General features: G+C 43.0%; 1 protein-coding gene across 1 annotated transcript in view; it reads left to right on the top strand.

Annotated features, from left to right (window-relative positions):
• The window catches only part of LOC130487682 (sodium channel protein type 2 subunit alpha-like), a 59,592-nt gene extending 42,487 nt beyond the window's left edge, over positions 1-17,105 (top strand). Inside the window, exons 20-26 of the mRNA XM_056861182.1 lie at positions 4,503-4,625; positions 6,152-6,430; positions 10,477-10,530; positions 12,479-12,616; positions 14,969-15,073; positions 15,260-15,530; positions 15,928-17,105. Of these exons, the coding sequence (XP_056717160.1) occupies positions 4,503-4,625; positions 6,152-6,430; positions 10,477-10,530; positions 12,479-12,616; positions 14,969-15,073; positions 15,260-15,530; positions 15,928-17,105 (2,148 nt within the window). The remainder of the gene's footprint in view (positions 1-4,502; positions 4,626-6,151; positions 6,431-10,476; positions 10,531-12,478; positions 12,617-14,968; positions 15,074-15,259; positions 15,531-15,927) is intronic.
• Positions 17,106-27,390: the final 10,285 nt, after the last annotated feature.

Below are 27,390 nucleotides of genomic sequence, written 5' to 3'. Positions count from 1 at the left end.
CAAGGCACTTTTTGCTTTAGACTTATCTGATGAAGCTGAAGCACCTGAGGAATCTAAGTCTAAATCCAGACGTAAAGGTTCCAAGGAATATTCCCACAATGGAGGCCCAGACTATTAAGGTCCCCTTACCAGAATTCTTTGAGAAAGTTATTAGAGCTGAATGGGACAAACCCCTACATAATAAACAGTTCTCTGGCAATGCCAAGAAACTATATGGTATGGTCTCATATGCAATGGATATGTTGGAATTGCCTGTGGTAGATGCTCCTATCTCTGCCCTTCAATCCTCTGACTTCCTGGCGGAGGCTGGAGTGGGCTTTATTAAAGATCAGCTCGATAGGAAAATGGAATTTCTGTCCAGAAAGGTGCATGAGGCAGCTGCACTGTCTATTCAGGCCAATACCACTATAGCACTCATGGCTAGGGCTTCAAATGCCTGGATAAAAAAGCTCACTCAGCTTCTACCCACCACAGATATAAAAAAAATAGCCAAGGGCCTGTCTCGAGTGCTAAAGGCGTCCTCCTTTATGGCAGATGCCTCCTTGGACATAGTGATCTTCGCTGCTAGAGCTGTCGCCTCCAATACGGCCATTCGCAGGGCCCTATGGGTAAGGCCATGGTCGGCTGAGTCCAGGTCCAAGAACATGTTAATGGGTCATCCATACAAGGGTGGAAGGTTATTGGAGAGAGACTAGATAGGATGCTCTCTGAAATTAAGAATAAAATAAGTCGATCCTTAAATCCCATAAAAAGGAACCCCGTCCTGGCCAATACTCTCAGTCCTTTCGATCCTACCATACCTTATCCAGGTTCAGACAGGCTCAGAGATGTCCACACTGGACTCTTCAGAGAGGGTCCTTTCGACGTTTCAACAGATTCAACCGCCCCTCACAACCACAGTCCTTTAGAGCGGACAAACCTGACAAATTCTTCAAAGAAAATAAGCAGTGACGCCAGGGATCCAGTGGTGGGGGGAAGGTTACAATTTTTCCTTCCACAGTGGCACCGCTCCCAGACAGATGCCTGGATACTACAACTAATTCAGCAAGGATGTCTAATAGAATTTCATCACAAGCCTCCAGGTCGCTTTGTCACATCCCCATGCTACCACAATGCTGTAAAACATCAGAGAACGATGGAAGCATTCCTCACTTGATCCAGATCGGGGCCATAGAAGAAGTACCTATTCAGGAACATCTCCAGGGAGTTTACTCCATATTTTTCACAGTCCCCAAAAGAATGGGGACTGGAGACTATCCTGGATCTCAAATTTCTCAATTGATTCATCCAGGCCAACCATTTTCGCATGGAGACACTGTGAACCATCATAGAGGCACTGCGTCCAAACACCTTCATGACATCCATAGATCTCACAGAGGCTTATATGCATATCCCCATCCATCAGTCCCACCGGCGCCTTCTGAGATTCAACTATATGAACCTTCATTTACAGTTCAGGGCACTACCATTTGGGTTTACATCTGCCCCCTGAGTTTTTTTTCTTTTTTCCAAAGTGATGGTAGCTATTGTGGCTATGTTAAGGAAGGAAGGAATCCAAGTACATCCCTACCTAGACAACCTACTCATATGCACCGCCTCATACAACCTGGCACTTCAGCACTCCACTCGAGTCATTACGGCACTCGAAACACACAGCTGTCTTATAATCAAAGCCAAAAGCTTGCTAAGCCCGTACAGAGGATCCTATATCTGGGAGTGGTCATAGATTCCACCACCAGTATTTTCCTCCCAACAGACAAGGCCCGCAAAATTGCAGCGGTGGCCAAGTCCACGGTAAAGTCGTCATGACATCGACTGATGGCTCTGACAAGGCTCCTAGGCCTCATGGTATCCTGTCTAGGCCTGATTCCTTGGGCTCACTTCCACTCCCGACCACTCCAAGCAGCATTGCGTCCATTCCAGTTGTTCATCACACACAAGATAGACAAGACCCTCTCCCTCAGTCCGGTGGCCAGGAGGAGCCTCTTATGGTGGACCAAAGTCAACAGTCTAACAGTCGGACAACCGTATCTACATAAAGCAGCTGGTCCAGGTGTTTACAGATGCCAGCCTCGAGGGATGGGGAGCCACGGTGGCAGACTATTTGGCTCAGGGCATATGGAGCCAGTCAGAAACAACTCTCCACATCAATCTCCTCGAACTCAGGACAGTACGCCTAGCCCTCAACAAATTCCACGACCTTGTCAGAAACAAACACGTGCTAATCAAAACAGACAATGTGGCGACCAAGGCCCACATCAACAAGCAGGGTGGGTCTCACTCCTCTCACCTGCACCAGGAGTCTGGGCAGAAAAACACCTTATGGGGCATCCACAACATTCAGGCAGATTGGTTAAGCTGTCAGACCCTCCAGGAAGGAGAATGGATGCTGAATACACAAGTCTTTCAAGCCATCACCAGCTGGTTTGGAACACCCACGGTGGATCTGTTCACCTCAGTCCAGAATCATCAGGTGGATAGGTTCTTCTCCCGGTTCTACCATCCGAAAGCAGAGCAAGTGGACGCTTTTCTGACTCAGTGGCCTCCGGGTCTCCTATATGCCTTTCCACCACTGCCTATCCTTCTGAAGGTCATCAGGAAGATAAGGGTGGAGAGAGCGGAAGTCTTCCTGATCACTCCCAATTGGGCACACCGGCCGTGTTTTCCTGCACTCATGGGGCTCTCCACCAGGGCACCTTGGCAGATTCCGACATCCTCGGATCTCCTTCTACAGGGACCAATGATTCATCCAGATCCAGGATAGTTTCAATTAACCGCTTGGATGTGGAAAGGGCAAGGCTCTTAGTCCTTGGTCTTTCCACGGAGGTGGTGGGGACCATCCTTAAAGCCAGACGTCCTTCTACTACAAGGATATATCAATACACCTGGAAAGCCTTCTCCAGGTGGTGTCACCTGTAGACAATCAACCCTATCTCTCCTAAGCTACCTCAGTTACTGGACCTTTTACAGAACGGTGCACAGCAGGGCCTTAGAGCAGCAACCTTACGAAAGCAAGTGTCTGCTATTGCCTCAGTCTGTCTGGATATTGATGGGATTCCTCTGTCGTCGCTTCCTCAGGTTAAGGCTTTTATTAAAGGAGTAGCTCAATCTACCCCTCCGGTGACTCACTGCTTTCCTACCTGGAGACTGAACACTGTACTTTCTGCTCTAACCAAAAGTCCCTTCAAACCTATGAGGGAAGTTCCCTTACGATTAGTAAGGATGAAGATCTTATTTTTAGTTGCCATAACCTCTGCCAGGAGGGTTTCGGAATTGGGTGCCCTCTCTATTCGCAAGGACTTACGTATCTTTCACAAAGATAAAGTTGTTCTACGTACTGATCCTTCGTTCACCCCCAAAGTGGGTTCCCAGTTTCATCAGTCTCAGTGTTCCTTTTGTCCTAATCCTTCTACTCCCGGAGAGCGGAGTTGGCACACCTTGGACTTGCATAGAGCTAGTCATATTTATATATCTAGAACTGAATCCATTAGGAAAACGGAATTATGTTTATCTCCATTTCTGCACCCAACAAGGGACTTCGCATGTCGCAACCATCTATCAGCATATCCATTAGACAATGCATGAGAGAAGCCTACCTAGCCAGTGGTCTCCAAGTTCCAAATGGGATTACAGCCCATTCACTATGAAGCGCAGCCACGCAGGCCACATTTTTCAAACAAGCTTCGACTAAGAGATCTATAAACCGGCTACTTGGTCCAACGTGACTACTTTCATTAGACATTATCAAATCAATACTATGGCATCCGCTAAAGCAGCATTCGGTAGACGTATTTTACAGCACGTGGTGGAAGATGATGAGGACTGAGTTCCCACCCGTTATATCATTGCTCTTGGAAATCCCAAAGATCAAGATGCCCTTCCTTCAGAGCGGGAAAGGTACATTGTTTACTCACCGAGAAGGTCCTTTCCGCTCTGAAGTAGAAGGGCATCTTGGCCACCCGGAGATGGCAACATCATCTTATAAGCACACCAAACTGGCCTACTGATTCGATTGGCCTAATAATATTGTAGCAATACATATAGATTGATTCTAAGTTTATCGTTCAGTTTATTGGTTTTTGTACTCCTTATTTGTGAGTGCTTTTCCCTGTCTCTTTAGCTTGCTGTAGAATAACTGGAAGGGGAGGTGTTCCTCGCCAGGAGACAGGAAGTTGTTAGTTTAGTCCTGCCTACCCCTAGCAATGGGTGAGAAACACCCAAAGATCAAGATGCCCTTCTACTTCAGAGCGGAAAGGACTTTCTCGGTGAGTAAACAATGTATCTTTCCCCTGAGTCAGCATGCTGTAAACTCTATTCTGAATGGTGTTCATAATCTAGGTGATATTTATTGAATTTTATACATTGCTATATGTTGATTTTGTGTTTTTAAAAGCTGACATATGTGTTAAGAATGCCAGATTAGGTGTGTTTCTAATAACTAGATAAAATTTTATACTATTCCACTCATTTAAATAACCATACACTTTCTCTTTTTTGAGTAGGTGTCCATAATTAGTCTAACAGCTAACGCTTTGGGTTATTCTGAACTTGGACCCATTAAATCACTTCGGACACTAAGAGCGCTGAGACCTCTGAGAGCCTTATCACGATTTGAAGGAATGAGGGTAAGTGAAACAAAATTAGGTCAAAAAAATTGAGCATCACCCTGCCAACTGCTTTAGAGTTTCTCTTTGATTATTCATGCCCTTTCTGCCCTTGAGGTCGCCTCCCTCTCCCCGTGCATTTTGCCCACATTTAGCAGATGCTGTTTTAGCCCTAATCTAGAAAATGCAGGCAAAACACGCAGGGAGAGCAAGGCGACCTCTGACGAGTGGAAAGAGCATGCATAATCAAAGGGAAGCCCCGAAGCAGTCTGCAGGGTGACCACGGGGGAAACGTCCCTGCATAAAAGGCCTCTGTGTGCTGTTTATCTCCCACTTCGTTGTCTTCACAGCTCATTTCTTTGCTCCTCCACCCTCTCACGGAAAATTAGCTGCTGAGAAAAGGGATTAGGAGAGATAAATAGAACACAGAGTAAGGGAGCCAGAGGCTCCTCCTTCACTGATTGATTTCTGTCCCCTTCAGCTTTCTCTGCCTGTTGGTGGAAAGGACTTCAGAATTCTTCAGTGCTTTCACATAGGTCACATAGGGCTGTTTCTGCACTGTTGAGTGTAAAATGTAGTGAGACCAACCATCAATCCTATAGCAGTGTTGAAGGTCCGGCTTCCGATTCCAAACCTGATTTATCTAAGACAAAGCTTCTAAAACTGTGGGTCGTGACCCCATATGGGGGGGTCACATAACTGAATGTGGAGGTCACTAAAAATTTGGCAACAGTAAAAAGCTTCTTTATGATTTATTATCAGTAAATGTTTGATTAGTATACCTATTTTATATACCTATATATCCGGGGTTGCGTAAAAATTTCTCGGGCAAAAAGGGGTCATAAGTGGAAAAAGTTTAAGAAGCCCTGATCTAGGAGCACATTGGTTTTTGTAGAAGCTAGGGATAAAACCTAATCCTATTCCATTCCTTCTCATTCCCTCAACCATACACTCTTGCCTGTTAATTTCCCCCAACCCACCTTAAAGCTATGCCTTCCCATGTAGGATTTTCACTGTGTAGTTCAATTCACAATACCCTGAACTTGTCACAAATACATTATTAAGATCCTCCTTGCACTACTGTCAACACCTCCCAAGCAATTTATGTCTTAATGTTATCTTGAGAATCTCCCAAATTTTATGCCTCTTTTGTCCATAGAGAAGCTGGTGTGTTTATCCTTCATTGCACTTAGATCAGTAGTGTTGTCATCTGTCTCTAAGAGGGACATTGGCAGTGGCAATAAAAGGTGGGCGATCTCCCTCTACAATGAACCTTGTTTTCTGTAGCTGTGAACAGCTAAACATTTAGCCAATGTGTTCCTTTTATTGTTAAAACAATATTGTTAATTTTATCAATTGCCTGAATTCTCTGTTAAATTAATGCTATAGCTTGGTTGGTCAAATGGCAGTCTCGAGAACTAGTAAGCTTATGAAGAGACAATGGAGCATCAGAAACTACCTAAATACTTTCCTGAAACAAACCTTTTGACAAGGTCTTACAATCTTTTTATGCAGCCTTTACTCACTTCATTTATTTTTTTCACTAGGTGGTTGTGAACGCCCTCGTAGGAGCCATACCATCTATTATGAATGTACTTCTCGTTTGTCTGATATTCTGGCTAATTTTCAGTATCATGGGTGTAAATCTATTTGCTGGCAAATTTTACCATTGTATTAATGCCACAACTGGAAAATTCCTGGCGAACGCAACTATTCAGAACAAAACTGATTGTGAACATTTTAACATTACTAACAGTACAAGATGGGTAAATGTGAAAGTAAACTTTGATAATGTTGGAATTGGATATCTTTCACTACTACAAGTGGTAAGTAACCATTAATTTCATTTTAGCAATAACTTTTGCATTACAATATGCTGGATGTTAATTTCTTAGGATATAATCTCTTCCCCCACCCACAGGCCCCTGCTGGGGGTGGGAAATCCCCCACCCAATGGATTCTCCCCACCACCACTCAGCTGACCAGTGGGGGGAGGAAATGGCGCCCAACATATTGACATAACTCCCCGTGCGCTCGTGACGTCAGCGCATCACGAGGGGGTTCCGGGGATGTTCTGGTATTTAGGTTCTGTGGTTAAATACCAGAGTGATGCCGGCTTCACTGGTGATACGCTGACATCGCTTCCTGTGTGCAGAGGGCAGGACATTGGCTCGATGCCGGTGAAGGTCCTCTGGTAAGTCCTCCCCTGCCCCCCGCTGATTGCCAAGGGGACCTGGCAACCCCACGCACACCCCAGGATGTTATCTAATGTCAGCTCTCTTGAAATAAAAGATTGCTGGACAGGAGCCCTATACCTTGTGTCTTTTATATTAGTCTTCACACTCGTGCTTAGATTTCCACTTTTGCCCCAATGGAATCACGGGGATGTCAGTATAACTTTTCCCTTGATTTGATTTGAATTTTGATTTTAATGTCTATGTGGATAGGAGGGATTTTTTTGGCTGTTAATTGGTGTGCTCAAGTGGGAGGCAGGGAGAGGCATGACTGCTGGTTTTTAATATAATGGTTAAATGGTTTTTCTCTGGTTTTTAACACTCAGAGCCTAAGTTACGTATTGTGTGTGTGTGTGGGGAGTATTTTGCACTGGTACATTTTTTTAAATGCAAACCGTACTGGACAATAAGTAATAAATATTCATGCCCTTATTTTATTGCCATATTTCCACTGAAATAACACAAATTCTCCAGTGATTCTGGGGTGGATCAACCTGAACTACTGGAAAAGCATTCCTTCTGGTCACAGCTAGGGTCATTAGGCTTTTGTCAGCTCCAGAGAGAGAGAGGTTTCCTCAACAATCTCCAGTCCAGCTTTTTTTGGCTAGCAGACAGCAAGTCATAAGTCTTGGTGCTTACTAGAATAAGTTTTTTTTAACATCCTTTTGTTCCACCCCCACCCCCCACATTCATCTTTGTGTTGGATGAGATTTAGAGACGCAGGCAGACTTTTTCTGGTTGGCAGCAATCTGTTTCTGCAAGTAGCACTATGGATAGGGTTGCCAGGTCCCTCTTCACCACCGGTGGGAGGATTTGGGGGCAGAGCCTGAGGAGGACGGGGTTTGGGAATAGGGTTGCCAACCTCCAGGTACTACCTGGAGATTTCCTGCTATTATAACTAATCTCTAGCTAATAGAGATCAGTTCCCCTGGAGAAAATGGTCGCTTTGGCAATTGGACTCTATGGCATTGAAGTCCCTCCCCTCCCCAAACCCTGCCCTCCTCAGGCTGCACCCCAAAAACCTCCCACCAGGGGCAAAGAGGGACTTGGCAACTCTATTTGGAGAAAGGAGGGACTTCAATGCCATAGAGTCCAATTGGCAAAGCGGCCATTTTCTCCAGGGGAACTGATCTCTATCGGCTGGCAATCAGTTGTAATAGCAGGAGACCTCCAGCCACCACCTGGAGGTTTAGCAAACATACAAACAGTCACAAAACTGCAAAAACACTTAGCTTTATAATTGTAAAGCATAAAACAAAGCAAAGATACACCCAGTATCTGCTGCAAACATGGACAATGTCCAAAAATAATACTAATAATGTTTAGCAACAACGTATACAATCCTAGAATAATAGCTAGGAAAACGTCCTTCTCTCAAGGAGGTTTGACGACCATTCAAGAGGTAAGGTGATGTATAATTCAGTTTTCAACAGACTTCCGGTACTTTTTCTGTTTCGGCTTAAACCCAGCCTTCCTCAGGGGCCATTATATTTATAACATAAAATAACATTATGCAGTACACCGGCATAAAAAAGTGAACATAGTCATAATACACTACAAGAGAATACAACAAAATTCTTACTTACACGCTTGCTGTTAATTACAAAGCTTCCGCGTTGGCAAAGTTGCCATGTTACCGCCCCAGTTAAATACAAGATAACCACGTGGTACAATGATTCAGCAATTTACAACAATCTTAAAGGTACAGCGACACAATGCACCAAAAATGATTGAGTTACAACACATTGTGTAAACAGCATTCCCATTATAAATAACAAGACAAATCTAATGTAGTGTTTAAGCCTTTAGGATGTAGAGTATCAAAGAGCTGGATATACTTAGACTCCTGATGCTTCAATAATAATTCAAGATCTATTCTGTCATAATTATGTGAACTCTCAAAGCACCATAACACAAAAAAGGATAAGTCCTCATCGCTATGATTTTTTGCCAGGAAATGTGCAGTTAGGGGTGCCTCAGCCACTTTATTCCTTAATCTAGACCTGTGCTCACTAATGCGGTACTTAATGGGTCTAGATGTTTTTCCAATGTACCACTGTTGGCATGTGCAAATTACGCAATATATAGGATTGTGTGAGTCACAATTGTTAAAGCTGCATATTTTGAAGGTCTTCTTAGTAATTGGATTAGTAATTTCCTTTACTGTCAGCATGTACTTGCAACTTAAGCAAGAGCCACATTTGTAATTGCCATTAGGAAGGTTTGAAGCATTGCTTCTGTGAGGTGTGTTATGTGTCAGTATGTCTCTAAGGGAACGTGTGCGTTTGTATGCCACACGAGGCGGCAATGAGCATCCTGGCAAGTGCTGTACCAAATGCCAGTGTCGATACAGGACCTGTCGAATTAGTGGAGACATGGATGTATATTGTAGCACACAGGTGAGGCGTTCCTCCTTTGTCGTAGCGTCTTCTCCTTTCCATTCTGGCCGAGAAGATGAACCAAGTGCTTTCAGAGGAAGGCCTCACACAGGCCTGCTGCCCTCCATTCTCTGGTTCGGAGTTTGCAGTGGCAAAGTGCTCACAGATGAAGGCCTCAGAGAGGCTTCCTTCCCCTCTCCAGCCGGGACAGTTTAAGCAATAAAGTACTTGCTGAAAAGGCCTCATAGTGGCATGTTCCTCTTCCTACTACAGCTGAGAAATTGGAATGACAAAATGCTCATGGAGGATGCCCTTGCAAAAGTAGGCTCCCATCCCTTCTCCCCAGCAAGTTTGAGTGGCATACTACTTGCAGTTGTAGGACTCACAAAGAGGCTCTCGACTCCTTGCTCTGCTGAGAGTTTTGAATGACAAAATGCTCATAGATGATTGCTTCAACCGTTAGGGCCTCATGGAGCCTCCATCCAGTTGATGGACTGTTCTCTGCAGCCATTTGCTCCTGGGCTAATTGTTCGGTCTTTAGTAAAGCCTTGGTGTTCTATCAGCACACCGCTTAGTAGTTTAGCAGACCATTTTATCAGTAGCAACAAAAACCATTGCTTCCACTATTGATGATGTTTTGCATTTAGGTTGTACTGTAGGTTTATACTGCATCTAAACTAGGGTTGCCAGGTTCCTCTTCACCACCAGCAGGAGGTTTTTGGGGCGGAGCCTGAGGAGGGCAGGGTTTTGGGAGGGGAGGGACTTGTCATAGAGTCCAACTGTCAAAGTGGCCATTTTCTCCAGGGAAACTGATCTCTATCAGCTGGAGATCAGCTGTAATAGTGGGAGATCTCCAGCTAATACCTGGAAGTTGGAAACCCTAAGTTAAACCTTCTACTTGGCTACAGAACGTTTACATGACAATTTAATTTGAACCCTACTTGGAGGTATTCGTTGGAGCAGCATGGGGGTTTTTCTACTAAAACTTTTATTAAATTTCTTCCTAAGGTGCTATTCCTACACAGAACTTTCTTAACACAACTACAACCCTCGTAAGTAACCAAACTACTCTGGTGTGACATCTCCCTAGGACTATATCAGCCCAGAAAAAAGATAAAGAGGATTTTAACCACATATCAGATGCAGATGTATGCTTTAATGTAGTCTTCTGAATCATCTGTAAGATTGTGTCATTTGAACTGAAAGATTTGTATAGTACTTTGTCATCATAGATAATTTTAACATGTTCCCTCTTTACAGGCCACTTTTAAAGGATGGATGCCTATAATGTATGCTGCTGTTGATTCAAGAAAAGTAAGTACATGACATTTAAAAAAAAATGTGAACACTGAGGTGCTCATAATAACTCTCAAACTTACACTGGCAGGATGTAAGTACAAAGATGAAACAATGAAAATAGTTCTACCTCTTCAGTTAGTATTGCATAATGTATTTCGAGTCAGTGTTACTATTTAAATCAAATCAAGAAGTTTCCAGAATTACTCCAGCTAATCAGATGTGGTGAATCATAAAATGGATTTCATAAAATGGATTTCAGTGGGAAGAAGTGTAAAGTACTTCACCTAAGCAGAAACAACATAAGGCACAGGTACAGGATGGGAGAGAGTTGGCTTGACAACAGTACATGTGAAAGAGATCTGGGAGTCTTAGTGGACCACAAACTGAGCATGAGTCAACAGTGTGATATGGCGGCTAAGAAGGCCAATGCAATTCTGGGCTGCATCAATAGGAGTATTGTGTCTAGAGCAAGGGAAGTAATACTATCACTGTATTCTGCATTGGTCAGACCTCACTTGGAATACTGTGTCCAGTTTTGGGCTCCACAATTTAAGAAAGATGTTGACAAGTTGGAGCGTGTCCAGAGGAGAGCGACCAGAATGGTCCAAGGTCTGGAATCCATGCCTTATGAGGAAAGACTTAAGGAGCTGGGTTTGTTCAGTCTGGAGAAGAGAAGGTTAAGGGGTGACATGATAGCCATGTTTAAATATTTGAAGGGATGTCATGTTGATGAGGGAACTAGCTTGTTCTCTGTTGCTCCAGAGACTAGGACACGGAGTAATGGATTTAAACTAATAGAAAAGTGATTCCACCTAAACATTAGGAAGAACTTTCTGACAGTGAGGGCTGTTCGACGGTGGAATGTGCTGCCTCGGAGGGTGGTAGAGTCCCCGTCTTTGGAGGTCTTTAAGCAGAGGCTAGATGGCCATCTGTCGAGAGTGCTTTGATTGTGGGATCCTGCATGGCGGGGGGAGGATTGGGGTCACTGGGGATGTGGGGGGAGGTAGTTGTTAATTTCCTTCATTGTGCAGGGGGTGGACTAGATGACCCTGGTGGTCCCTTCCAACTCTATGATTCTATGTTAAAGGGTTGGTACATTAATTAAAAGTTTGTCAGTAGATATGGGCAAAGAGACATTCCAGAAAAGAGGAAGACCCATTCCTCAAAATTGAGAGTTAGGAAATTGGCTTGAGGTAGGAAGCTCTCGCCCTAAATGAATCCTCAGCCCAGTATCTTAAATATATCCTTCTTTTCTCTCTTGTTTCTTTCCTCTTCCCTTCTCCCCTGCCCCTTCTTGATCCTAGTTACAAAGTTAATTCACAACAGTTCCAAGAAACACAGGCTTCTAGGACAGCTTTATTTTTCTCTGCTGCCCCAGCATATTTACCATATATTCTTTTCCCAGCCTCTTTTGTACAGGTTCTAAAATCAGATGAGAATTCCCTGCAGGGGTTAAGATAACTACTAATATTCTCATGAGTAGTCTCTATTACCTTCCTAAACACATTTCTAATATTATGTATGTTCCCAAGGCTGACTGCTCTTCCATGGATAGTTTGAGGGAAACCAAATGAACAGTCTTGTGATTTATCAGATGATTATAAGGAATTATACAATCTTTTCAAAGGGTAAATCTTTAAAGGTGTCCTTGGTTGAATTGTCAATATAATCTCTGGTCAGCCAGATCTATTTTAAAGCAGCTGCAAGAATACATTTTCCCAGACTTAACATCTAATAGCTGATCCATTAGACATTTTCACAGAATTTTCGGTTTGTATGAACATGCCCTAAGAATTCTAAGATCCTGTGACAATTTTTTTAAAGTGATCTTCTTCACATGCATCTAGAAGCATCCTTGTATCAATGACTGTGTGAGCACCCACCAAGATTTTAGCCTGCAATCTGTGCAACTATTCTCTGAAAATTCTCTGGTGTTGATATCTTGTCATATCTTCTTTTACAGCTTAACGAACAGCCAATCTATGAGGATAACCTTTACATGTATCTTTACTTTGTCATCTTTATTATATTTGGTGCATTCTTCACCCTGAATCTTTTCATTGGTGTCATAATTGATAACTTCAACCAACAGAAAAAGAAGATAAGTGTTCCAGTTATCCATGTCTATAGCATACAGAAAGCCATGTATAAGAGAAATGGCTAAAGTAGCAAAGTTGCAGAGGATCCAAGAAATGAATATCATGATCTTAATACTGCAGTATTTGCAGGGCATGTATTCCAGATTATGGCATGTATCCTACCACTCCACTGGGCAAAGCCTTCCTCCAGCCTAGGAAACCATTCTCCAGCTTAAATAGCTCTTCCTTCAGCTGAAGAGAAGTTGGAGGAAGACTACCTAAGGCAATAGGATAAATGTCTGTAATCTTTCATTTACATCATTAACTGAATTTATACAATAAGATTTCCCAAACCGTTTACTGGAAAACAAACATTACAGATCCAGTGTCTGTTTTATTATTTATTATTTTATTTACATTTATAGTCCATCTTTCTCATTGAGAATCAAAGCAGATTCAGTGCAATCAATAAAACATCTCAAAAAAGAAGTAATAAAACTAGGATTACAGAAATCTGAAAACAAAGTATAAGAATTAGACATGACATGTAGGGGACCCACATCTCATTTTCCCCTCCCCCACTATTTCCTCTTTTACTTCCCCGAAAGTCCTCATAGCCTGTCCCCTTTTTCTGCTTCCTTCTCTCCTTCCCATCCACTAGCCAACCTACCTTTATCAGCCCCCATCTTCAACTTGCCCTCCTTCACTCCCCTGGCAGCCTTTCCCCAGGAAAACTCTAGCTCAGTTGCATAATGGGGAACTTGCACGGGGCTCCTTATTTCCCTCTTTATCCCTCTGCCCATACTGTTTCCTCTTTCTGTCCTCCTGGCAACCCCCATATCCTCACCTTTCCCTGTGCAGTGCAAAGTTCACAGAATGGGATTTTCCCATGTTTCACCTTCCAGTACAGCTCCCTGAAATAATGCTCATCACATACAACATGGAGGGCAAAGGAGAGGAGGGTTGCAGTGGGAGGAGTCTCCAACCTTTACAAGCCTGTGGGCACCTTTGGAATTCTCGACAAAGGATGGTGGGTGCAACCAGAAAATGGCTACAGCGGGAGGCGAAGCCAACCGCACAAAGTGAGGAAGTGTGGTTATATCAAATCAAATCACACCTTTATTTGGCATAAAAAAGAGTACATATTGAGGTAAAAAGGAGATTTATAAACTTTTGATGGAGATCTTCCTTACAACATTAAAAGTTAAAACTTTAATATAAATCCCAGGAAGCTAGCAACCCCTGCAGTAACCTGGGGATAAGTACCACTTAAAAGAAATCGAACTAGCTCCTTATCAGTGCCACCAGGGCAATCTGTCAGTAGGAGTTCGATGACCTGTTCCCGTAAAGGTGAGCCATTCTTGCAATGTAGTAGTACATGGGCCACGGTTTCAACCTGTCCAGAGGCACAAGAACATAGCCTTTTCTCATAGGGGACTCTGGCATATCTGCCCGTGGTCCAGGCCATGGGGAGAAAATTTAGACATGCTTGCATAAAGAGACGTCTCAAAAAAGTTGAGGTCAGAGTGTGGTTATATATACATCTAAGAGCAGCTCCTCAACCTTTCAAGTAGAAGCTCTGCTTAACGGGACACCTTTTTAATAAAGAACATTTTATTAAACAATAAAGACATTATTTAAAAATACTTTATTGCATACACATAGCTTACCTTTAGTCACACAATTGAGATCCTCGTGCTGTGATGGCAGCTGCCGCTGAAGCAATTTTTAAAAATCTGCAATGCCAATTAACTCTCCAGTGGCCCGTCAGAAGCCCTGCTGGGCAAAAGCCCCACCAAGCCCCACATACTTTCTAAAAACGGTGGGTTTCAGGAAGGGTGTCGTTTGGCGCCATGGTGCCCACAAGCACCAGGATGGGGGCCCCTGGTATAGACTTACCAGGTTGCCTGCGGTGGGCAACCTCCTATTCCAACACTATAGTCCCTGGCCTCATTCAGTAGAGCAATGGAAGCAAAAAATGGTGGGGGGACAGCATGCAATGCCATGACATTACTTCCAGTACATGAAGTCTCAGAGTTGTGCAGTGTTCTAGGAATTCCCAAAATCGCTATGATAAAATCCATAAAGACTGGGAGAATTCCTGCAGCGTTGCACAATACCATCCAGTCTCCTCCCCAAATGTCCCTCCCCCCAAATACTCCTGATTGGCAACCCTAAGGAGACAATTGATGCAAATTGCCTTCCTCCATTAGTTGAAGTGGTATTCTGTCTGCAGAAAGCAGTGATTAGATACAGCCCTATGTTTGTAGTTCATGTATGCCTGTGAACAATCATTTCCTTGTAAACCCCACTGAAATCAATGGGTCTTGTGAGTCTAGTTATGGTTGTAACCATTATTTTTTTTACTTCTTTACTTTGGAGGTCAAGACATATTTATGACAGAAGAACAGAAGAAGTATTACAATGCGATGAAAAAACTGGGGTCCAAGAAACCACAAAAGCCTATCCCTAGGCCTGCAGTAAGCATAGCTTTTACAATTAATTTTTGCATGTGCAAATTGTGCCATTTAATTTAAGGCAAAATATTTTTTTAAAAAATCAACACCACAGCATTTCATCCAAATTTGAAAAGAAGTTTATCAAGGGAAACATTTTAATTCCCAGGAAATAACCAAATACTTTTGTCTGTTTTTCACCCCCTGCAGAATGCATTCCAGGGCATTATTTTTGATTTGGTTACCAAGCAAGCATTTGACATTGCCATCATGGTCCTTATCTGCCTCAATATGTTCACCATGATGGTAGAAACCAATGACCAGACTCAAGATATGACAGATACTTTGTATTGGATAAATGTGGTTTTCATTGTCCTTTTCACGGGAGAGTTCATCCTGAAATTGATTGCACTCCGTTATTACTATTTCACGATTGGTTGGAATATATTTGACGTCGTGGTGGTTGTTCTCTCCATTGTAGGTAAGAAATATTTGGGATTCAAAAGGGGAAATGCATGTAAATAAAAACATAGGCCTTTTATGCAGGGATGTTTCCTCACGGTCACCCCCGCCGACTGCTTCCGGGCTTCTTTTTGATTATGCATGCCTTCCCCCCCCCCCCCCCCATCAGAGGTCCTCTTGCTGTCCCTGCACTTTTTGCCCGCATTTTCCAGCTTCAGGCTAAAACAGCATCTGGATTGGGGTCCGCAAAATCAGCCGGGAGAGCTAAAATCATCTAAAAACAGAACCAAGGCTTGTGATTCACCATCTCATCTTCACAGTACATTCCCTGATTTAAAATTCTAACTGTAATGAGGCAATATGATTATGAATATGTAAGATAAGTTATAAAATGTTTTATCTTGCAATTTTTACAGGTATGTTTCTAGCAAAGATTATTGAGAAATACTTTGTGTCCCCCACCTTGTTCCGAGTTATCCGACTTGCCAGGATAGGTCGAATCCTGCGGCTTATCAAGGGCGCTAAAGGGATCCGCACCCTGCTTTTCGCCTTGATGATGTCTCTGCCTGCCTTGTTTAACATTGGTCTCCTGCTTTTCCTCGTCATGTTCATCTATGCTATATTCGGAATGTCCAACTTTGCTTATGTTAAGAAGGAAGACGGGATTGATGACATGTTCAACTTCGAAACCTTTGGTAACAGCATGATCTGCCTCTTCCAAATTACCACCTCTGCTGGCTGGGATGGCTTGCTAGCACCCATTCTTAATAGTGGGCCCCCAGACTGTGACCCTGACAAAGATAATCCAGGAAGCTTAGTCAAAGGAGACTGTGGCAATCCTTCCGTTGGGATTTTCTTCTTTGTCAGCTACATTATCATATCATTTCTAGTTGTGGTAAACATGTACATTGCTGTTATTCTGGAGAACTTCAGTGTTGCAACAGAAGAAAGTGCTGAGCCTTTAGGTGAAGATGACTTTGAAATGTTCTATGAAGTCTGGGAAAAGTTTGATCCAGATGCAACCCAGTTTATTGAATACTTCAATCTCTTTGATTTTGCTGCCTGCTTAGATCCTCCTCTTTTGATACCCAAACCAAATAAGATTCAGCTTATTGCAATGGACTTGCCTATAGTAAGTGGTGACAGAATTCACTGCCTTGACATCTTGTTTGCCTTCACAAAACGTGTTTTGGGTGAAAGCGATCAATTGGATACCCTTCGGGTTCAAATGGAAGATCGGTTTATGGCAGCCAATCCTTCTAAAGTCTCTTATGAACCAATCACAACTACATTGAAACGGAAACTTGAGGAGGAGTCTGCTAAAGTTATTCAGCGAGCTTTTCGGTCATACCGCTTGAAGAGAACAGTAATCAAAGTTTCATTCATGTACGAAAAAGATGAGGATGACTTTTCTATCAAAAATGAAATGATTATTGATAAATTAAGTTTGAACTCAACTGTGCAGAAGACAGACAGGAGCTCCTCCACAACTTCTCCTCCTTCGTATGACAGTGTAACAAAGCCAGACAAATATGAGCAGGAAACACCAGAAAAGGAAGATAAAGACAAAGTTTCCAATGGCAGGAAAAAGTAAAAGAAACAAAACAATTCTGTTCACAACATATTGTTTACAGCATAAAGTAACGCTAATGCCAACAGGGATCCTGTTGAAAGTTAATGCCAAACTGACCATTTCTGTAGCTATCCACTATCATACATATATGCACCTAAGGCCAGCATTTAATACAAAGCAGTTCCATCCTCCTGGGGACTTGGTAATAAGATAACGGGCTCATCCGGACAGTACTGTTCTTCTTACCAGCTGGCATGGATGAAGAAGGATGCACAAAATGGCTACAGACTGTCAAAACGTACCAGTCATAGTGTGTATGTTAACCAAAATACCCCAGTGCTGCAGTAATTGTACGAGTGTGCTTGTTTCAACAGCCACACATGTCCTGTCTGACAAATGTCTGTGGGTGCAGTTATATTTCAGATTCCAGATCACTGTTTCTGATTATGTTGAGCAAGGGAGCGAAGTGCTCTTTCTCAGATACTTGTTTACATATCATTTTTTTCCTTTTTAGTACTTAATGATAATGTAACACTTAGGCGCCTTATTCATTGTGGGCTTGGCTCAATGCAAACCATGCAAGCGGAAATCTTGGCTCTGCTGCAAAAAATTTCGTTCTAATGGTAAAAAGTGTGACTGGTAGATAAACTGACAAAGGAATTTTTGAGAGTCTGCAAGTGACATCAGGATGCCACCTCTATCAAGATTAACATTTTGAAAGGACGTGATAGTAAAATGTAATGTTAAAACATGGGGAATTTGCAGATTTGGTTTAGAGCTTTAATACCCTTCGGGTTCAAATGGAAGATCGGTTTATGGCAGCCAATCCTTCTAAAGTCTCTTATGAACCAATCACAACTACATTGAAACGGAAACTTGAGGAGGAGTCTGCTAAAGTTATTCAGCGAGTTATTAATAAGGCTGCACTTTTCTATGGACGTACTTAAGACTTTTGTCCTAACTTTTGTCTCTAAAGCCCCTAGCCCACCCCCCACCCCGCAAGAACAAGACACTTTTTTGAAACGAAATGTCTTGGAAGTTGGAGTTCCAGAGACCCTTTGGGAGTTCCAGAGTGAGAGAAGATATGAGGGAGTGAATTGGATTACTTTTCATGTGGTTAACTGAAAGATGCCTGGCTCCTAAGGAAACTCTATAGGAGAAAAGCATTCTACGTAAGCTGTTACTAGGTATTCAGTGTCACAATACAATTGATTTGAAGGATCAGGAATGTAAGGCATGGCACATGGCAAGCTGATACGTAGTTACCTGGTATGACCTAAACCAATGCTTGTCGGGCTAGAGAGGAAGAACCCAGGGCCAAACTAGACATGACGTCGGCCATGGAGCCAACCTGTGGCCACTAGTACTGTTTTAGAGGAGAATTTAGCCAAGCAGCAGCAACAGGAGATCTTGATTTCCCCCCCTTGTGCCTTTTAGAGTGTTGAAACAGGGTATGGGGGAGGAAACAAGATCACCTATCATGCCCTTGTGACAATTTTTAAATGGCTGAATTCTTCTCTAAAATGGCATTGGTGGCCACAGGTTGGCCCTTTGGCCACCATCACATCTAGTTTGGCCCTAAAGTCCCTGGCAAGGAAGGAAAACCCCACCTCAACATTTCAAATGGAAAAGACAACCTGATAAGCAGAACCATTGCCCGCGGTGAGCTATCTGAAACCTGTGCAGAGGTTTACAAGTGAAATTGAAAGATTTCCTTAAAGCTAGGAAGCCATGTAGTAGTATGTTGACCAGGTAGGTACATAATCCATATGTGTTCTCTTTTTGTGAAAAACTCTTTGTAGCTCCATCAGCTTTAACCAGGTCTACAGTTTCTCCAATCCTCCCAACCCTCTCTATAATTTTGTTAGGCTTAAAAGTTTGTGTACATTCTGAGATGATATTTTTCTTCAGAAGAAGATACAATCAAGGATAACTGTGAAATATAAGAATGCAGAAGCCACATGGATTTTAAATTTCTGTGACCCCCCCATCTGTTCATCCATTGCTATTTCTACATGGAGTAACAGAACCAGTCCAAACTAACATACACATATGCTAAAACATGCCACAGTATCATGCATCATCCATTCCCCCTTGTTTGTTCATTTTGAAGATTTATAGGGTACTGTCATAAAAAAGATTTCTCTCTCACACACAGACAGAACACAAACAAGCATATCCCATAACTGGTAATGGCAAAACATGGCCAGAAGCCTGAGTTCAAAACAACACTACTTACTTCTGATAATTTATTAGTCCCATGCTTATTTTGATTGGATTTTATAAGGTATTTCTCACTTCTGCATTCTTTACTTGAAGAGTTAGTTTACTCTGATACTTTTCTGTATACAGATAAAAGATCTGCATGAAGGCATGCTGTACTTTATAGCTCATGCATGGAGAACAAAACTATGAAGTAACAAAGAGCAGCAGAGTCACGGTGGCATAATTTTAGGTATTCATGCTATGAAATACCAGAAGAAAGCTAGATGCACCTATATAATTTGCAATGAGTATGTAAACTTTAGAGCAGCAAGAGGATGATTTTTCTTTCTGCTTTCCATATGGCTAGCAACCAGCACACTCCACAATGAATCGATTGAACTGGACCCAGTAAAAAAAACCTCATGCTCGCCTTATTTAGCAAAACTTATTTTCATTTGGTATACTGAGGACAAACATCACTTTAATATTCTTAAGTCCATAATCTTTTTTTTTGCTGTCAAATCACATCTGATTTATGGTGACCCTGTAGGGTTTTCAAGGCAAGAGACATTTGGAGATGGTTTGCCATTGCCTGCCTCCATGTCAAGACGCTGCTATTCCTTGGAGGTCTCCCATCCAAATACTAGCCAGGGTCAGGGCTGAGAGTGTGGCCAAAAATGCATGGTCCCTTAACCCACTTTATTCTCCGTTTCAGCCAAGATCAAATTTTCCCAAGCTGGGGGTGGGGGGAACTGTACATATTACCTTGAAAAGCAGGGAAGAAACTGTGCCAATCGATCCATGTAAACAGGAAGTGCGGAAGACATGAAGTTCCTGTTTAGTTTGGCACACACCCCATGCCCCCGGTGATTGGTCATTTCAAATTGACCAGAGAGGGCCTTCCCTGCCCCGGGAAATGACCAAACACCGGGGCCGGGGGTGTTGCAAGCTAAACAGGAACTGTGCACGTCTCCCGTACTTTGTTTACATGGATGGATTTGCACACAGTTTCGTCCCTGCTTTTCAAGGTAATGCGTACAGTTTCCCCCCAGCCCGGGTCAATTTGATCCTGGCTAAAACGGGGAATAAAGTGGGTTAAGGGACCATGTGTTTTTGGCCTGTGAGACTGGCCCAAGGTCACCCAGCAAGCTTCCACGGCACCAGTGTGTACTTGAACCTGGGTTTCCCAGGTCCTAGTCCGACACCTGAACCACTACACCATGCTGGCCCTAATATTTACCAAATGTTAAATCCCTCCAAGTTATTTAAAAAAAATTACAAGGGGGAGTCATCCACCTTTGGTCCCAGTTCGGTCTTAGCTGTTTCTGACCTGTACCATACTGGAGGAAATTAAATCATTGTTAACACCCTTAGCTTTTGTTCAGAAACAACACCTATCCACAACCTTCCCTCTTCCAAGCTGATATTATGTGTATCAATAACTGCCTCTTAAATAAAGATGTGGTTCCAAAAGGTAGCATTGGGTTTGTGCAAAGAAGTAACGACCCTGAGCACAAACAGTATTTACTGCAATACATGTCAGCCTTCTGTTTGAATGGGCATGCTTTCTGCAGATATTAATGTTCCATTCTATACCATTACAAACTGAATAATAAAGCAAGGGTTGCATACACTCTGTGCTACTATGGGTTTGTAACTGAATTGTCTAATGTGGTGTGAGGCTGAAGAGCAGGCATTTTATGTATCCCAGCATTCTCCCTCCCTTTCACGATTTTTTAAAATAAATGGAGCACCTAGCAGGATTTCCTTTGGTCAGAGGGTAGCGCGTCAGTGCCTTACATAGCTCTTCCACATGATAATTCTGTGTATCCCTTCCCTACCAGTTTTCACTCCCTCTTCTGCTTCATGTCCTCTACCATCCTAGGGCTGAATACAGCCAGCATTTTTGCTCAATCTTGCCCAGTCCCCCTCCTTATTATACCCCCATCTTACATGGTTTTTGTGGGTGCAGATCCTATGATCTTTCCTTTTTCAGCAGTGGGGAAACTACTTGTATCCAATCCATAGTCTTTTGCAAAAGTCAAAATCCTAACTGCTTTGGAAACGCAATTCTTTAAAGATGAATAAATATGTACTAAGTTAGTCGTGCTTTATAATTATCCCATGCACAGAAGTTGGGTTTTGTTGATGTAGCATCTGGATTTTCTCGTTCAGAATACATACAGACCTGCATAGGATCATCTTGTGCTGATGCACCTTCCAGTAGCCTAATATGGGAAGTTGTGTGTCAGTGGCAGAAAGAAATGAATAGTAAAAATACAGTTTTAAGTTCGCAGCAGCTTGATGCTGCTTATGTGTCAGGTTTTTTTTTAATGTGTAGCCTGTAAAGTCCTGCTGTTGACATCTTAATTTGTTTTTTAAATGGAATTTCTATAACTTTTTATATAAACATGTCAGTACTTTTTCAAAAAATTGGTTTTTATATTATCAGTTTGCAGCTATAATCAGAATTATAACTGCATTGTTTGTTTGCTTATTTATTTATTTGAAGTTATATTGTACACATGAGAATATTTGACACACACATTGGGGCAGAAACCTTCCAGGTTGCAGCTACAAATGTTTTTTTGTTTTTTTACTTGGATGCTTCCTCTCCTATTCCTACTGCCCTCTCACTGAGAATCATAGGGAGCAAACTTAAGCAGGCCTACTCCGAAAGTAAGTCCCATTTTATTCAGTATAGCTAGCTCTTGGGAAAGCATTCTTAGGATTGCAACCATAAAGAGGAAAAATAGATTCTAACCAGTTTTAATGTAAAGTAATTTCAAAGAGAAGGAGCCCACGTGTCACTTGCTTCTGGATGGGTGACAAAACAAAGACCACCTTTGATCTCCTAATGCTCTTTGCATTGGACATTCTGGACTTATATTTCAAGGACTATTTAGTCTTTTGCAGTATTTTTTTTTTTACAGATAGTTATTCTTCTTGATCTGTACTTCATTAGAACTGTCTTAAATATAATACAGGGCCCAAGGGCTGTCCTTGTTTTTCCTCTTTCCTCAAGAACGTAGTAGTAAATTCATAACCAGCCACATCAGCATATTTTGTGTTTTTAATTGCGAGGAAACAGAAATAAACTTATTCTTTTACTTTGGCTATTGACTAGTAATATATAGATTGATGAATTGCATGGTGGAGAATATTTTAGCACAAATAACAATAAACTACATTACTACCAAGCCAAAAGAATAAAGCTAATAATTTTTTTGTCATACGTACTGGTTTATTTTGTGTGTTGGTTATCTCAAAATATAACATGCGTAAGATCAAGTGCTGATCTTCCATTTCTAAACAGCGTTGACGTGTTCAAAAATCAAAAGGCGGTTTGATACAAACGTTCAAGTTCAATGTGGGGGTGCGATAGGGTTGCCAGCTCCAGATTGGGAAATACCTGGAGACTTTTGGGGCGGAGCCTGAGGAGGGCAGGGTTTGGGGAGAGGAGGGACTTCAATGCCATAGAGCCCAGTTGCCAAAGGGGCCATTTTCTCCAGGTGAAGTGATTTATATCAGCTGGAGATCAGTTGTTATAACAGGAGATATCCAGCTAGTACCTGGAGGTTGGCAACCCTAGGGTGTGATATGATTCTGGTTGAAGACCTGCCCTGTGCCTTCCACAAGCAGAAATAGAAGATGGATATAGTCAAGATGGATACTGTTAAGTTGACATAGTACAAGGGCTAGTTTCGATTATTTTCTAGTCCAGGGGGGCCCACCCTTTTTGACCCTGCTGGCACATTTGGAATTCTAACACAGCATGGTGGGCGCAGCAACAAAACTGCTGCCACAAAATGATTGCCACAGCTTAACTTCAGAAACAGTGTAGATCCTTGTGCTGTGGTGGCAGTTGCTGCCAAAGCAACTCTCTAAAAAATCTTCATAGCCAATGAAATCTCCAACAGTCAATCACAAGCCTTGCTGGGCAAAAACCCTACCTGGCCCCACCCACTTCCTTAAAACACTTGGTGGGTGGCTGAGAAGGTGTCGGAGGGAACCAGGCCTATAGTTGAGGGCAGCTACGGTTTTGTCATTGGTGCTGGCCTCCCTACTTTTCGTTATGTTGTTCCATCTAAAATGGGGAGGGACCAAACTGTTACCGGTATTTAACTCTGCAGGAGTCTCTATACCTTAAGGTTCAGCGCCACCTGTTTATATGTTCAGTATTCAATTTTAATATACAACTGATGAAACGGGGTTGTTCAAATTATTGATCCATGTCATTGTGGTTTTATTGTATTAGTATGGATGATGCTAACTGCCCTGAGCAGTTATGAACTTCAACCACTGCATTGGTCAAAACTAGGGTTGTCAACTTTGGCTTCAGAAATTTCTGGAGATTTGGGTGGTGCCTGGAGAGAGTTGAGTTTGGGGAGCTCACCAGGGTTGTCCACCCTCCAGAGTTGCCATTTCCTGCAAGGGAACTGATCTCTGTAATTCAAGGAGAAACGCCTGGCTCCAACTAGATGATGTCATCTCTACGCCAAGCCCCATCCCAGCCATTAAAAAGTTTGCAGCTGTGTATTTTTCTCCTTAAAGTAACTGTAATAACGAACTAAGTTAATAGCATGCTTAAAGAAGAAGAAGAAGAGTTGGTTTTTAAATGCCGACTTTCTCCACCACTTAAGGCAGAATCAAACCGGCTTACAATCGCCTTCCCTTCTCCTCCCCACAGAGAAAACTGCTGAAGGGCTGGTAGCTTCTGTCTTAGACTTGTTGGGTTCCAACAGCTGCAATGACATGTAATTAAGAGCAACAAATGCTTTACTGGGGTAGATAAACAGGGAAGCTTAATCCAAGAAGGGGTGGGAAATAACTGAGTTCCCAGGGGTGAATCTTTAACTAGCCTTGTTGTGCTGACTACTAAAGTAGTACTCTTTCTTCTCAGGGCTCTCCTAACACCATCCATACTTTAGTCTCTGCCTTGAGCTTCGACCTGATAACAGGACTCCAGGTTCTTTGTTTCAGCTTCTGCAGTCCCCAGCCATGTCCTTCCAGCTCTTGTAAACCTGTCCCTGGTTGCAGTTCTCTGACAGACCTGGACTTTCTCTGTTCTTTCCTTTCCTCTCTCCTTAGGAAAAAGGGCAGTGTGAGGTGCTACTGGGAGTTGTAGTTCCTAATCTGAGAATTTGCATTACATAATCTTACCGTAACACAGTCTGTGTTGGGCTGCCTTTTACAATGGTCTGGAAATTTTAGTTGGCCTCGTGGTGCAGAGTGGTAAGCTGCAGTACTGCAGACCAAGCTCTGCTCACGACCTGAGTTCGATCCCAACGGAAGTTGGTTTCAGGTAGCCGGCCAAAGGTTGACTCAGCCTTCCATCCTTCTGAGGTCAGTAAAATGAGTACCCAGCTTGCTGGGGGTAAAGGGAAGATGACTGGGGAAGGCACTGGCAAACCACCCTGTAAACAAAGTCTGCCTAGTAAACATCGGGATGTGACGTCACCCCATGGGTCAGGAATTATCCGGTTCTTGTACAAGGAATACCTTTACCTTTTACCCCCCTTACTTACCATGGAGGTTGGATCCAGCAAGCAGCATCCATCTGAGCGCCTTGCTGTTCAGATGCATGCTGCTAGCCAGCTTTGACCTCCAGGTGGAGGTTGGAGCCAGCAAGTAGCAGGGGTCTGAATGCCCCAGTGGCGCAGAACAGAACAGCTCTGTGCCATGTATTTTTCAGGTTTGGGTTTAATAAACCTGAACATTTTCAAATTATTTGAGAAGCTGAATCTATTATATTCGGTTTTTTGAATTTTTTGTAAATTTCAGGATATATTGGACCCAAACCCAAAAAATATCCCGGGGTGTGGGGGGGTGCACAGCCCTACTTAGAGGTTTTTGCCCTGCCCTCCTGTTCAAGTTTTTTTTTAAGTGCTGATGCTCTTGATTGGACCTGAGATCTTCTTTATGGAACACATGTGCTTGGTCACTGAGCAGTATACCATCTTATAAAGTTGGCTCTAAAAAGGGTTCTTAAGGTCCATGGTTCAATCCCCAGCATCTCCAGTTAAAAGGATCAGGTGGTAGCTGATGTGAAAGACCTCTGTGTGGGGCTTCAGAGAGCCTCTGCCAGTCAGAGTAGGCAAGAGTAAAGGTGATAGTCCAAGGGTCTGACTCAGCACAAGGCAGCTACCTATGTTCACATATTCAAAAACCCATCCATCCAAATGGTCGTGCAAGGTTCCACTTGCAACTGGGTTTGCCTGTTACAAGACTGCTGCCCAGGAAGAAGCATCAGTGGGATGTTCATAGGTTAGAAACCAGGGTTGCTTTGGATGATTTCCCCTTCCCCTGGCAACAGCTCCAAGTTTACTCCTTCTTGTGAATTCATTCCCACTTTCATTTCCTCACTTACCCAGGCAGTCTGTTCCACTGTTTTTGTTCACTCTTGTTGGTTCATCTCTGCTTTTACTACCAATTTGCCTGGTGCCTAGAAGAGATAGCACAGAATTAGTAGTGTGATAGGGGAGACAAGCATAAGTCTTGTACTTTCCATAAGGATTAAATCTCACATTTTATAGTTTTTTTTCAAGGATGTAATTGCCACTACTTCCACAATATAACAGCCAAAACATGAGGTGGGGGAAGGGCCTGGCATCTTAGGCAGATCATGAGAGGAAGGGCGGGAAGGGTTGTGTCAGTGTTTGGCTCTCATGGCCCTCTCTTACAAGCCCAAATGCCTTTGGGGTCAGGAAGCCAATTTCCTCCAGGCCAGGTAGCCAGATATCCTGAAGGGTTTTTTTTTTTTTTTGCCATCTTCTGGGCATGGAGTAGGGGTCACTAAGGATGTGGAGGGGGGGAGATAGTTGTTAATTTCCTGCATTGTGCAGGGGGTTGGACTAGATGACCCTGGTGGTCCCTTCCAACTCTATGATTCTATGATCTCCAGTTTAAAAGGTCAGGTAGTAGGTGATGTGGAAGTCCTCTGTCTGAGTCCCTGAACAGCTACTGCCAGTCAGAGTAGACAGCACTGACCTTGATAGACCAAGGGTCTATCAGTATAAGGCAGCTTCATGTGTTCATTGACATCCATCTCTGGACATAGGCTTGAGTTTTTCAGCAGAACGTGGCTTCATTACTGTTTTGTATGGATCAGCCATTAAAAAAATAGCATTATTTAGGATCTTGCTAAAATACCCTCCTTTGGGGTTCATTCAGGAACACACTAAGAGATGGCATGCATTTTTTTAAAAATAGGTGGAAAGAAATGCATACATTTTCCATATATCAATGTAATAATAGACCACGGTGTGCTAAAATAGCAACTGGAAATGTTCTGCATAAGCAGAGGAAGGAGCCAGCTAACAACACAGAAATACCTCTAAAAACTAGCCACCAAGGACCCGGGTGAATTGGCTGGAGCATGCCTAGCAATATAACTGATTGCTCTTGTTGTCAAATGCATCCGGAAAGAAGCATCAGCCTCTCAAGTGCATTAGAAGCAGCCTCATAGCAAAGGCTGCAGCAGAAGAATTAATCACGGCTGGCAAACCTCTGCATTATTCACAGCATTTTCGAGAGCGGAATGGTGCAGGCACGTTGCTCCGTTTTCACCCTCTCGCCAGCCCCCTCCCCAATCAAGTTTCATTTCAGTGATGCAGGTACCCTCTTAAGAGTGTGTGTAGGTGGGTGGGTGTCTGTCCGGATGCTGCCCAAGTACCCTCTCACTGTTCAGAGAGAGAGAATGCTTTAGCACTGCCTGCCTCGGAAATAGATCACACTGCAGTGCAACCCAGGCATAGTAAACTGCGGTACATTCCCGTCTCTCGGGAGACAGGGGGAAATTGCAGGCAGGCAGGCTCTCTCACATGGTTCCTCAGCAAGGAGTGCATCCCATGGAAACGGGGAAATGCCTTGTAAACAATTTATAACCACCCCCCAAAGGCAGAAGCTGTTTCCTCGTTCAATTGGTTGACGCTGCGGGTCTGAGTCACTTAAATCGAGGCCAAGGTATCTGAAGCCCCACTGTGACAATAGCTGGTTTAAGTAGTATTAAAGGTACCTTGATATCTTTATACTGAAAAACATGCAAATTATTTGTGTTCTGAGAATGAGCAAAATATGAATGGCTAGGAGCTCCTTCCCT

Source organism: Euleptes europaea, chromosome 15 (genome assembly GCF_029931775.1).
Source record: "Euleptes europaea isolate rEulEur1 chromosome 15, rEulEur1.hap1, whole genome shotgun sequence".
NCBI lineage: Eukaryota > Metazoa > Chordata > Lepidosauria > Squamata > Sphaerodactylidae > Euleptes > Euleptes europaea.
The sequence above is the reverse complement of the archived record's forward strand: the minus strand, read 5'-3'. Positions and strand labels throughout refer to the sequence as shown.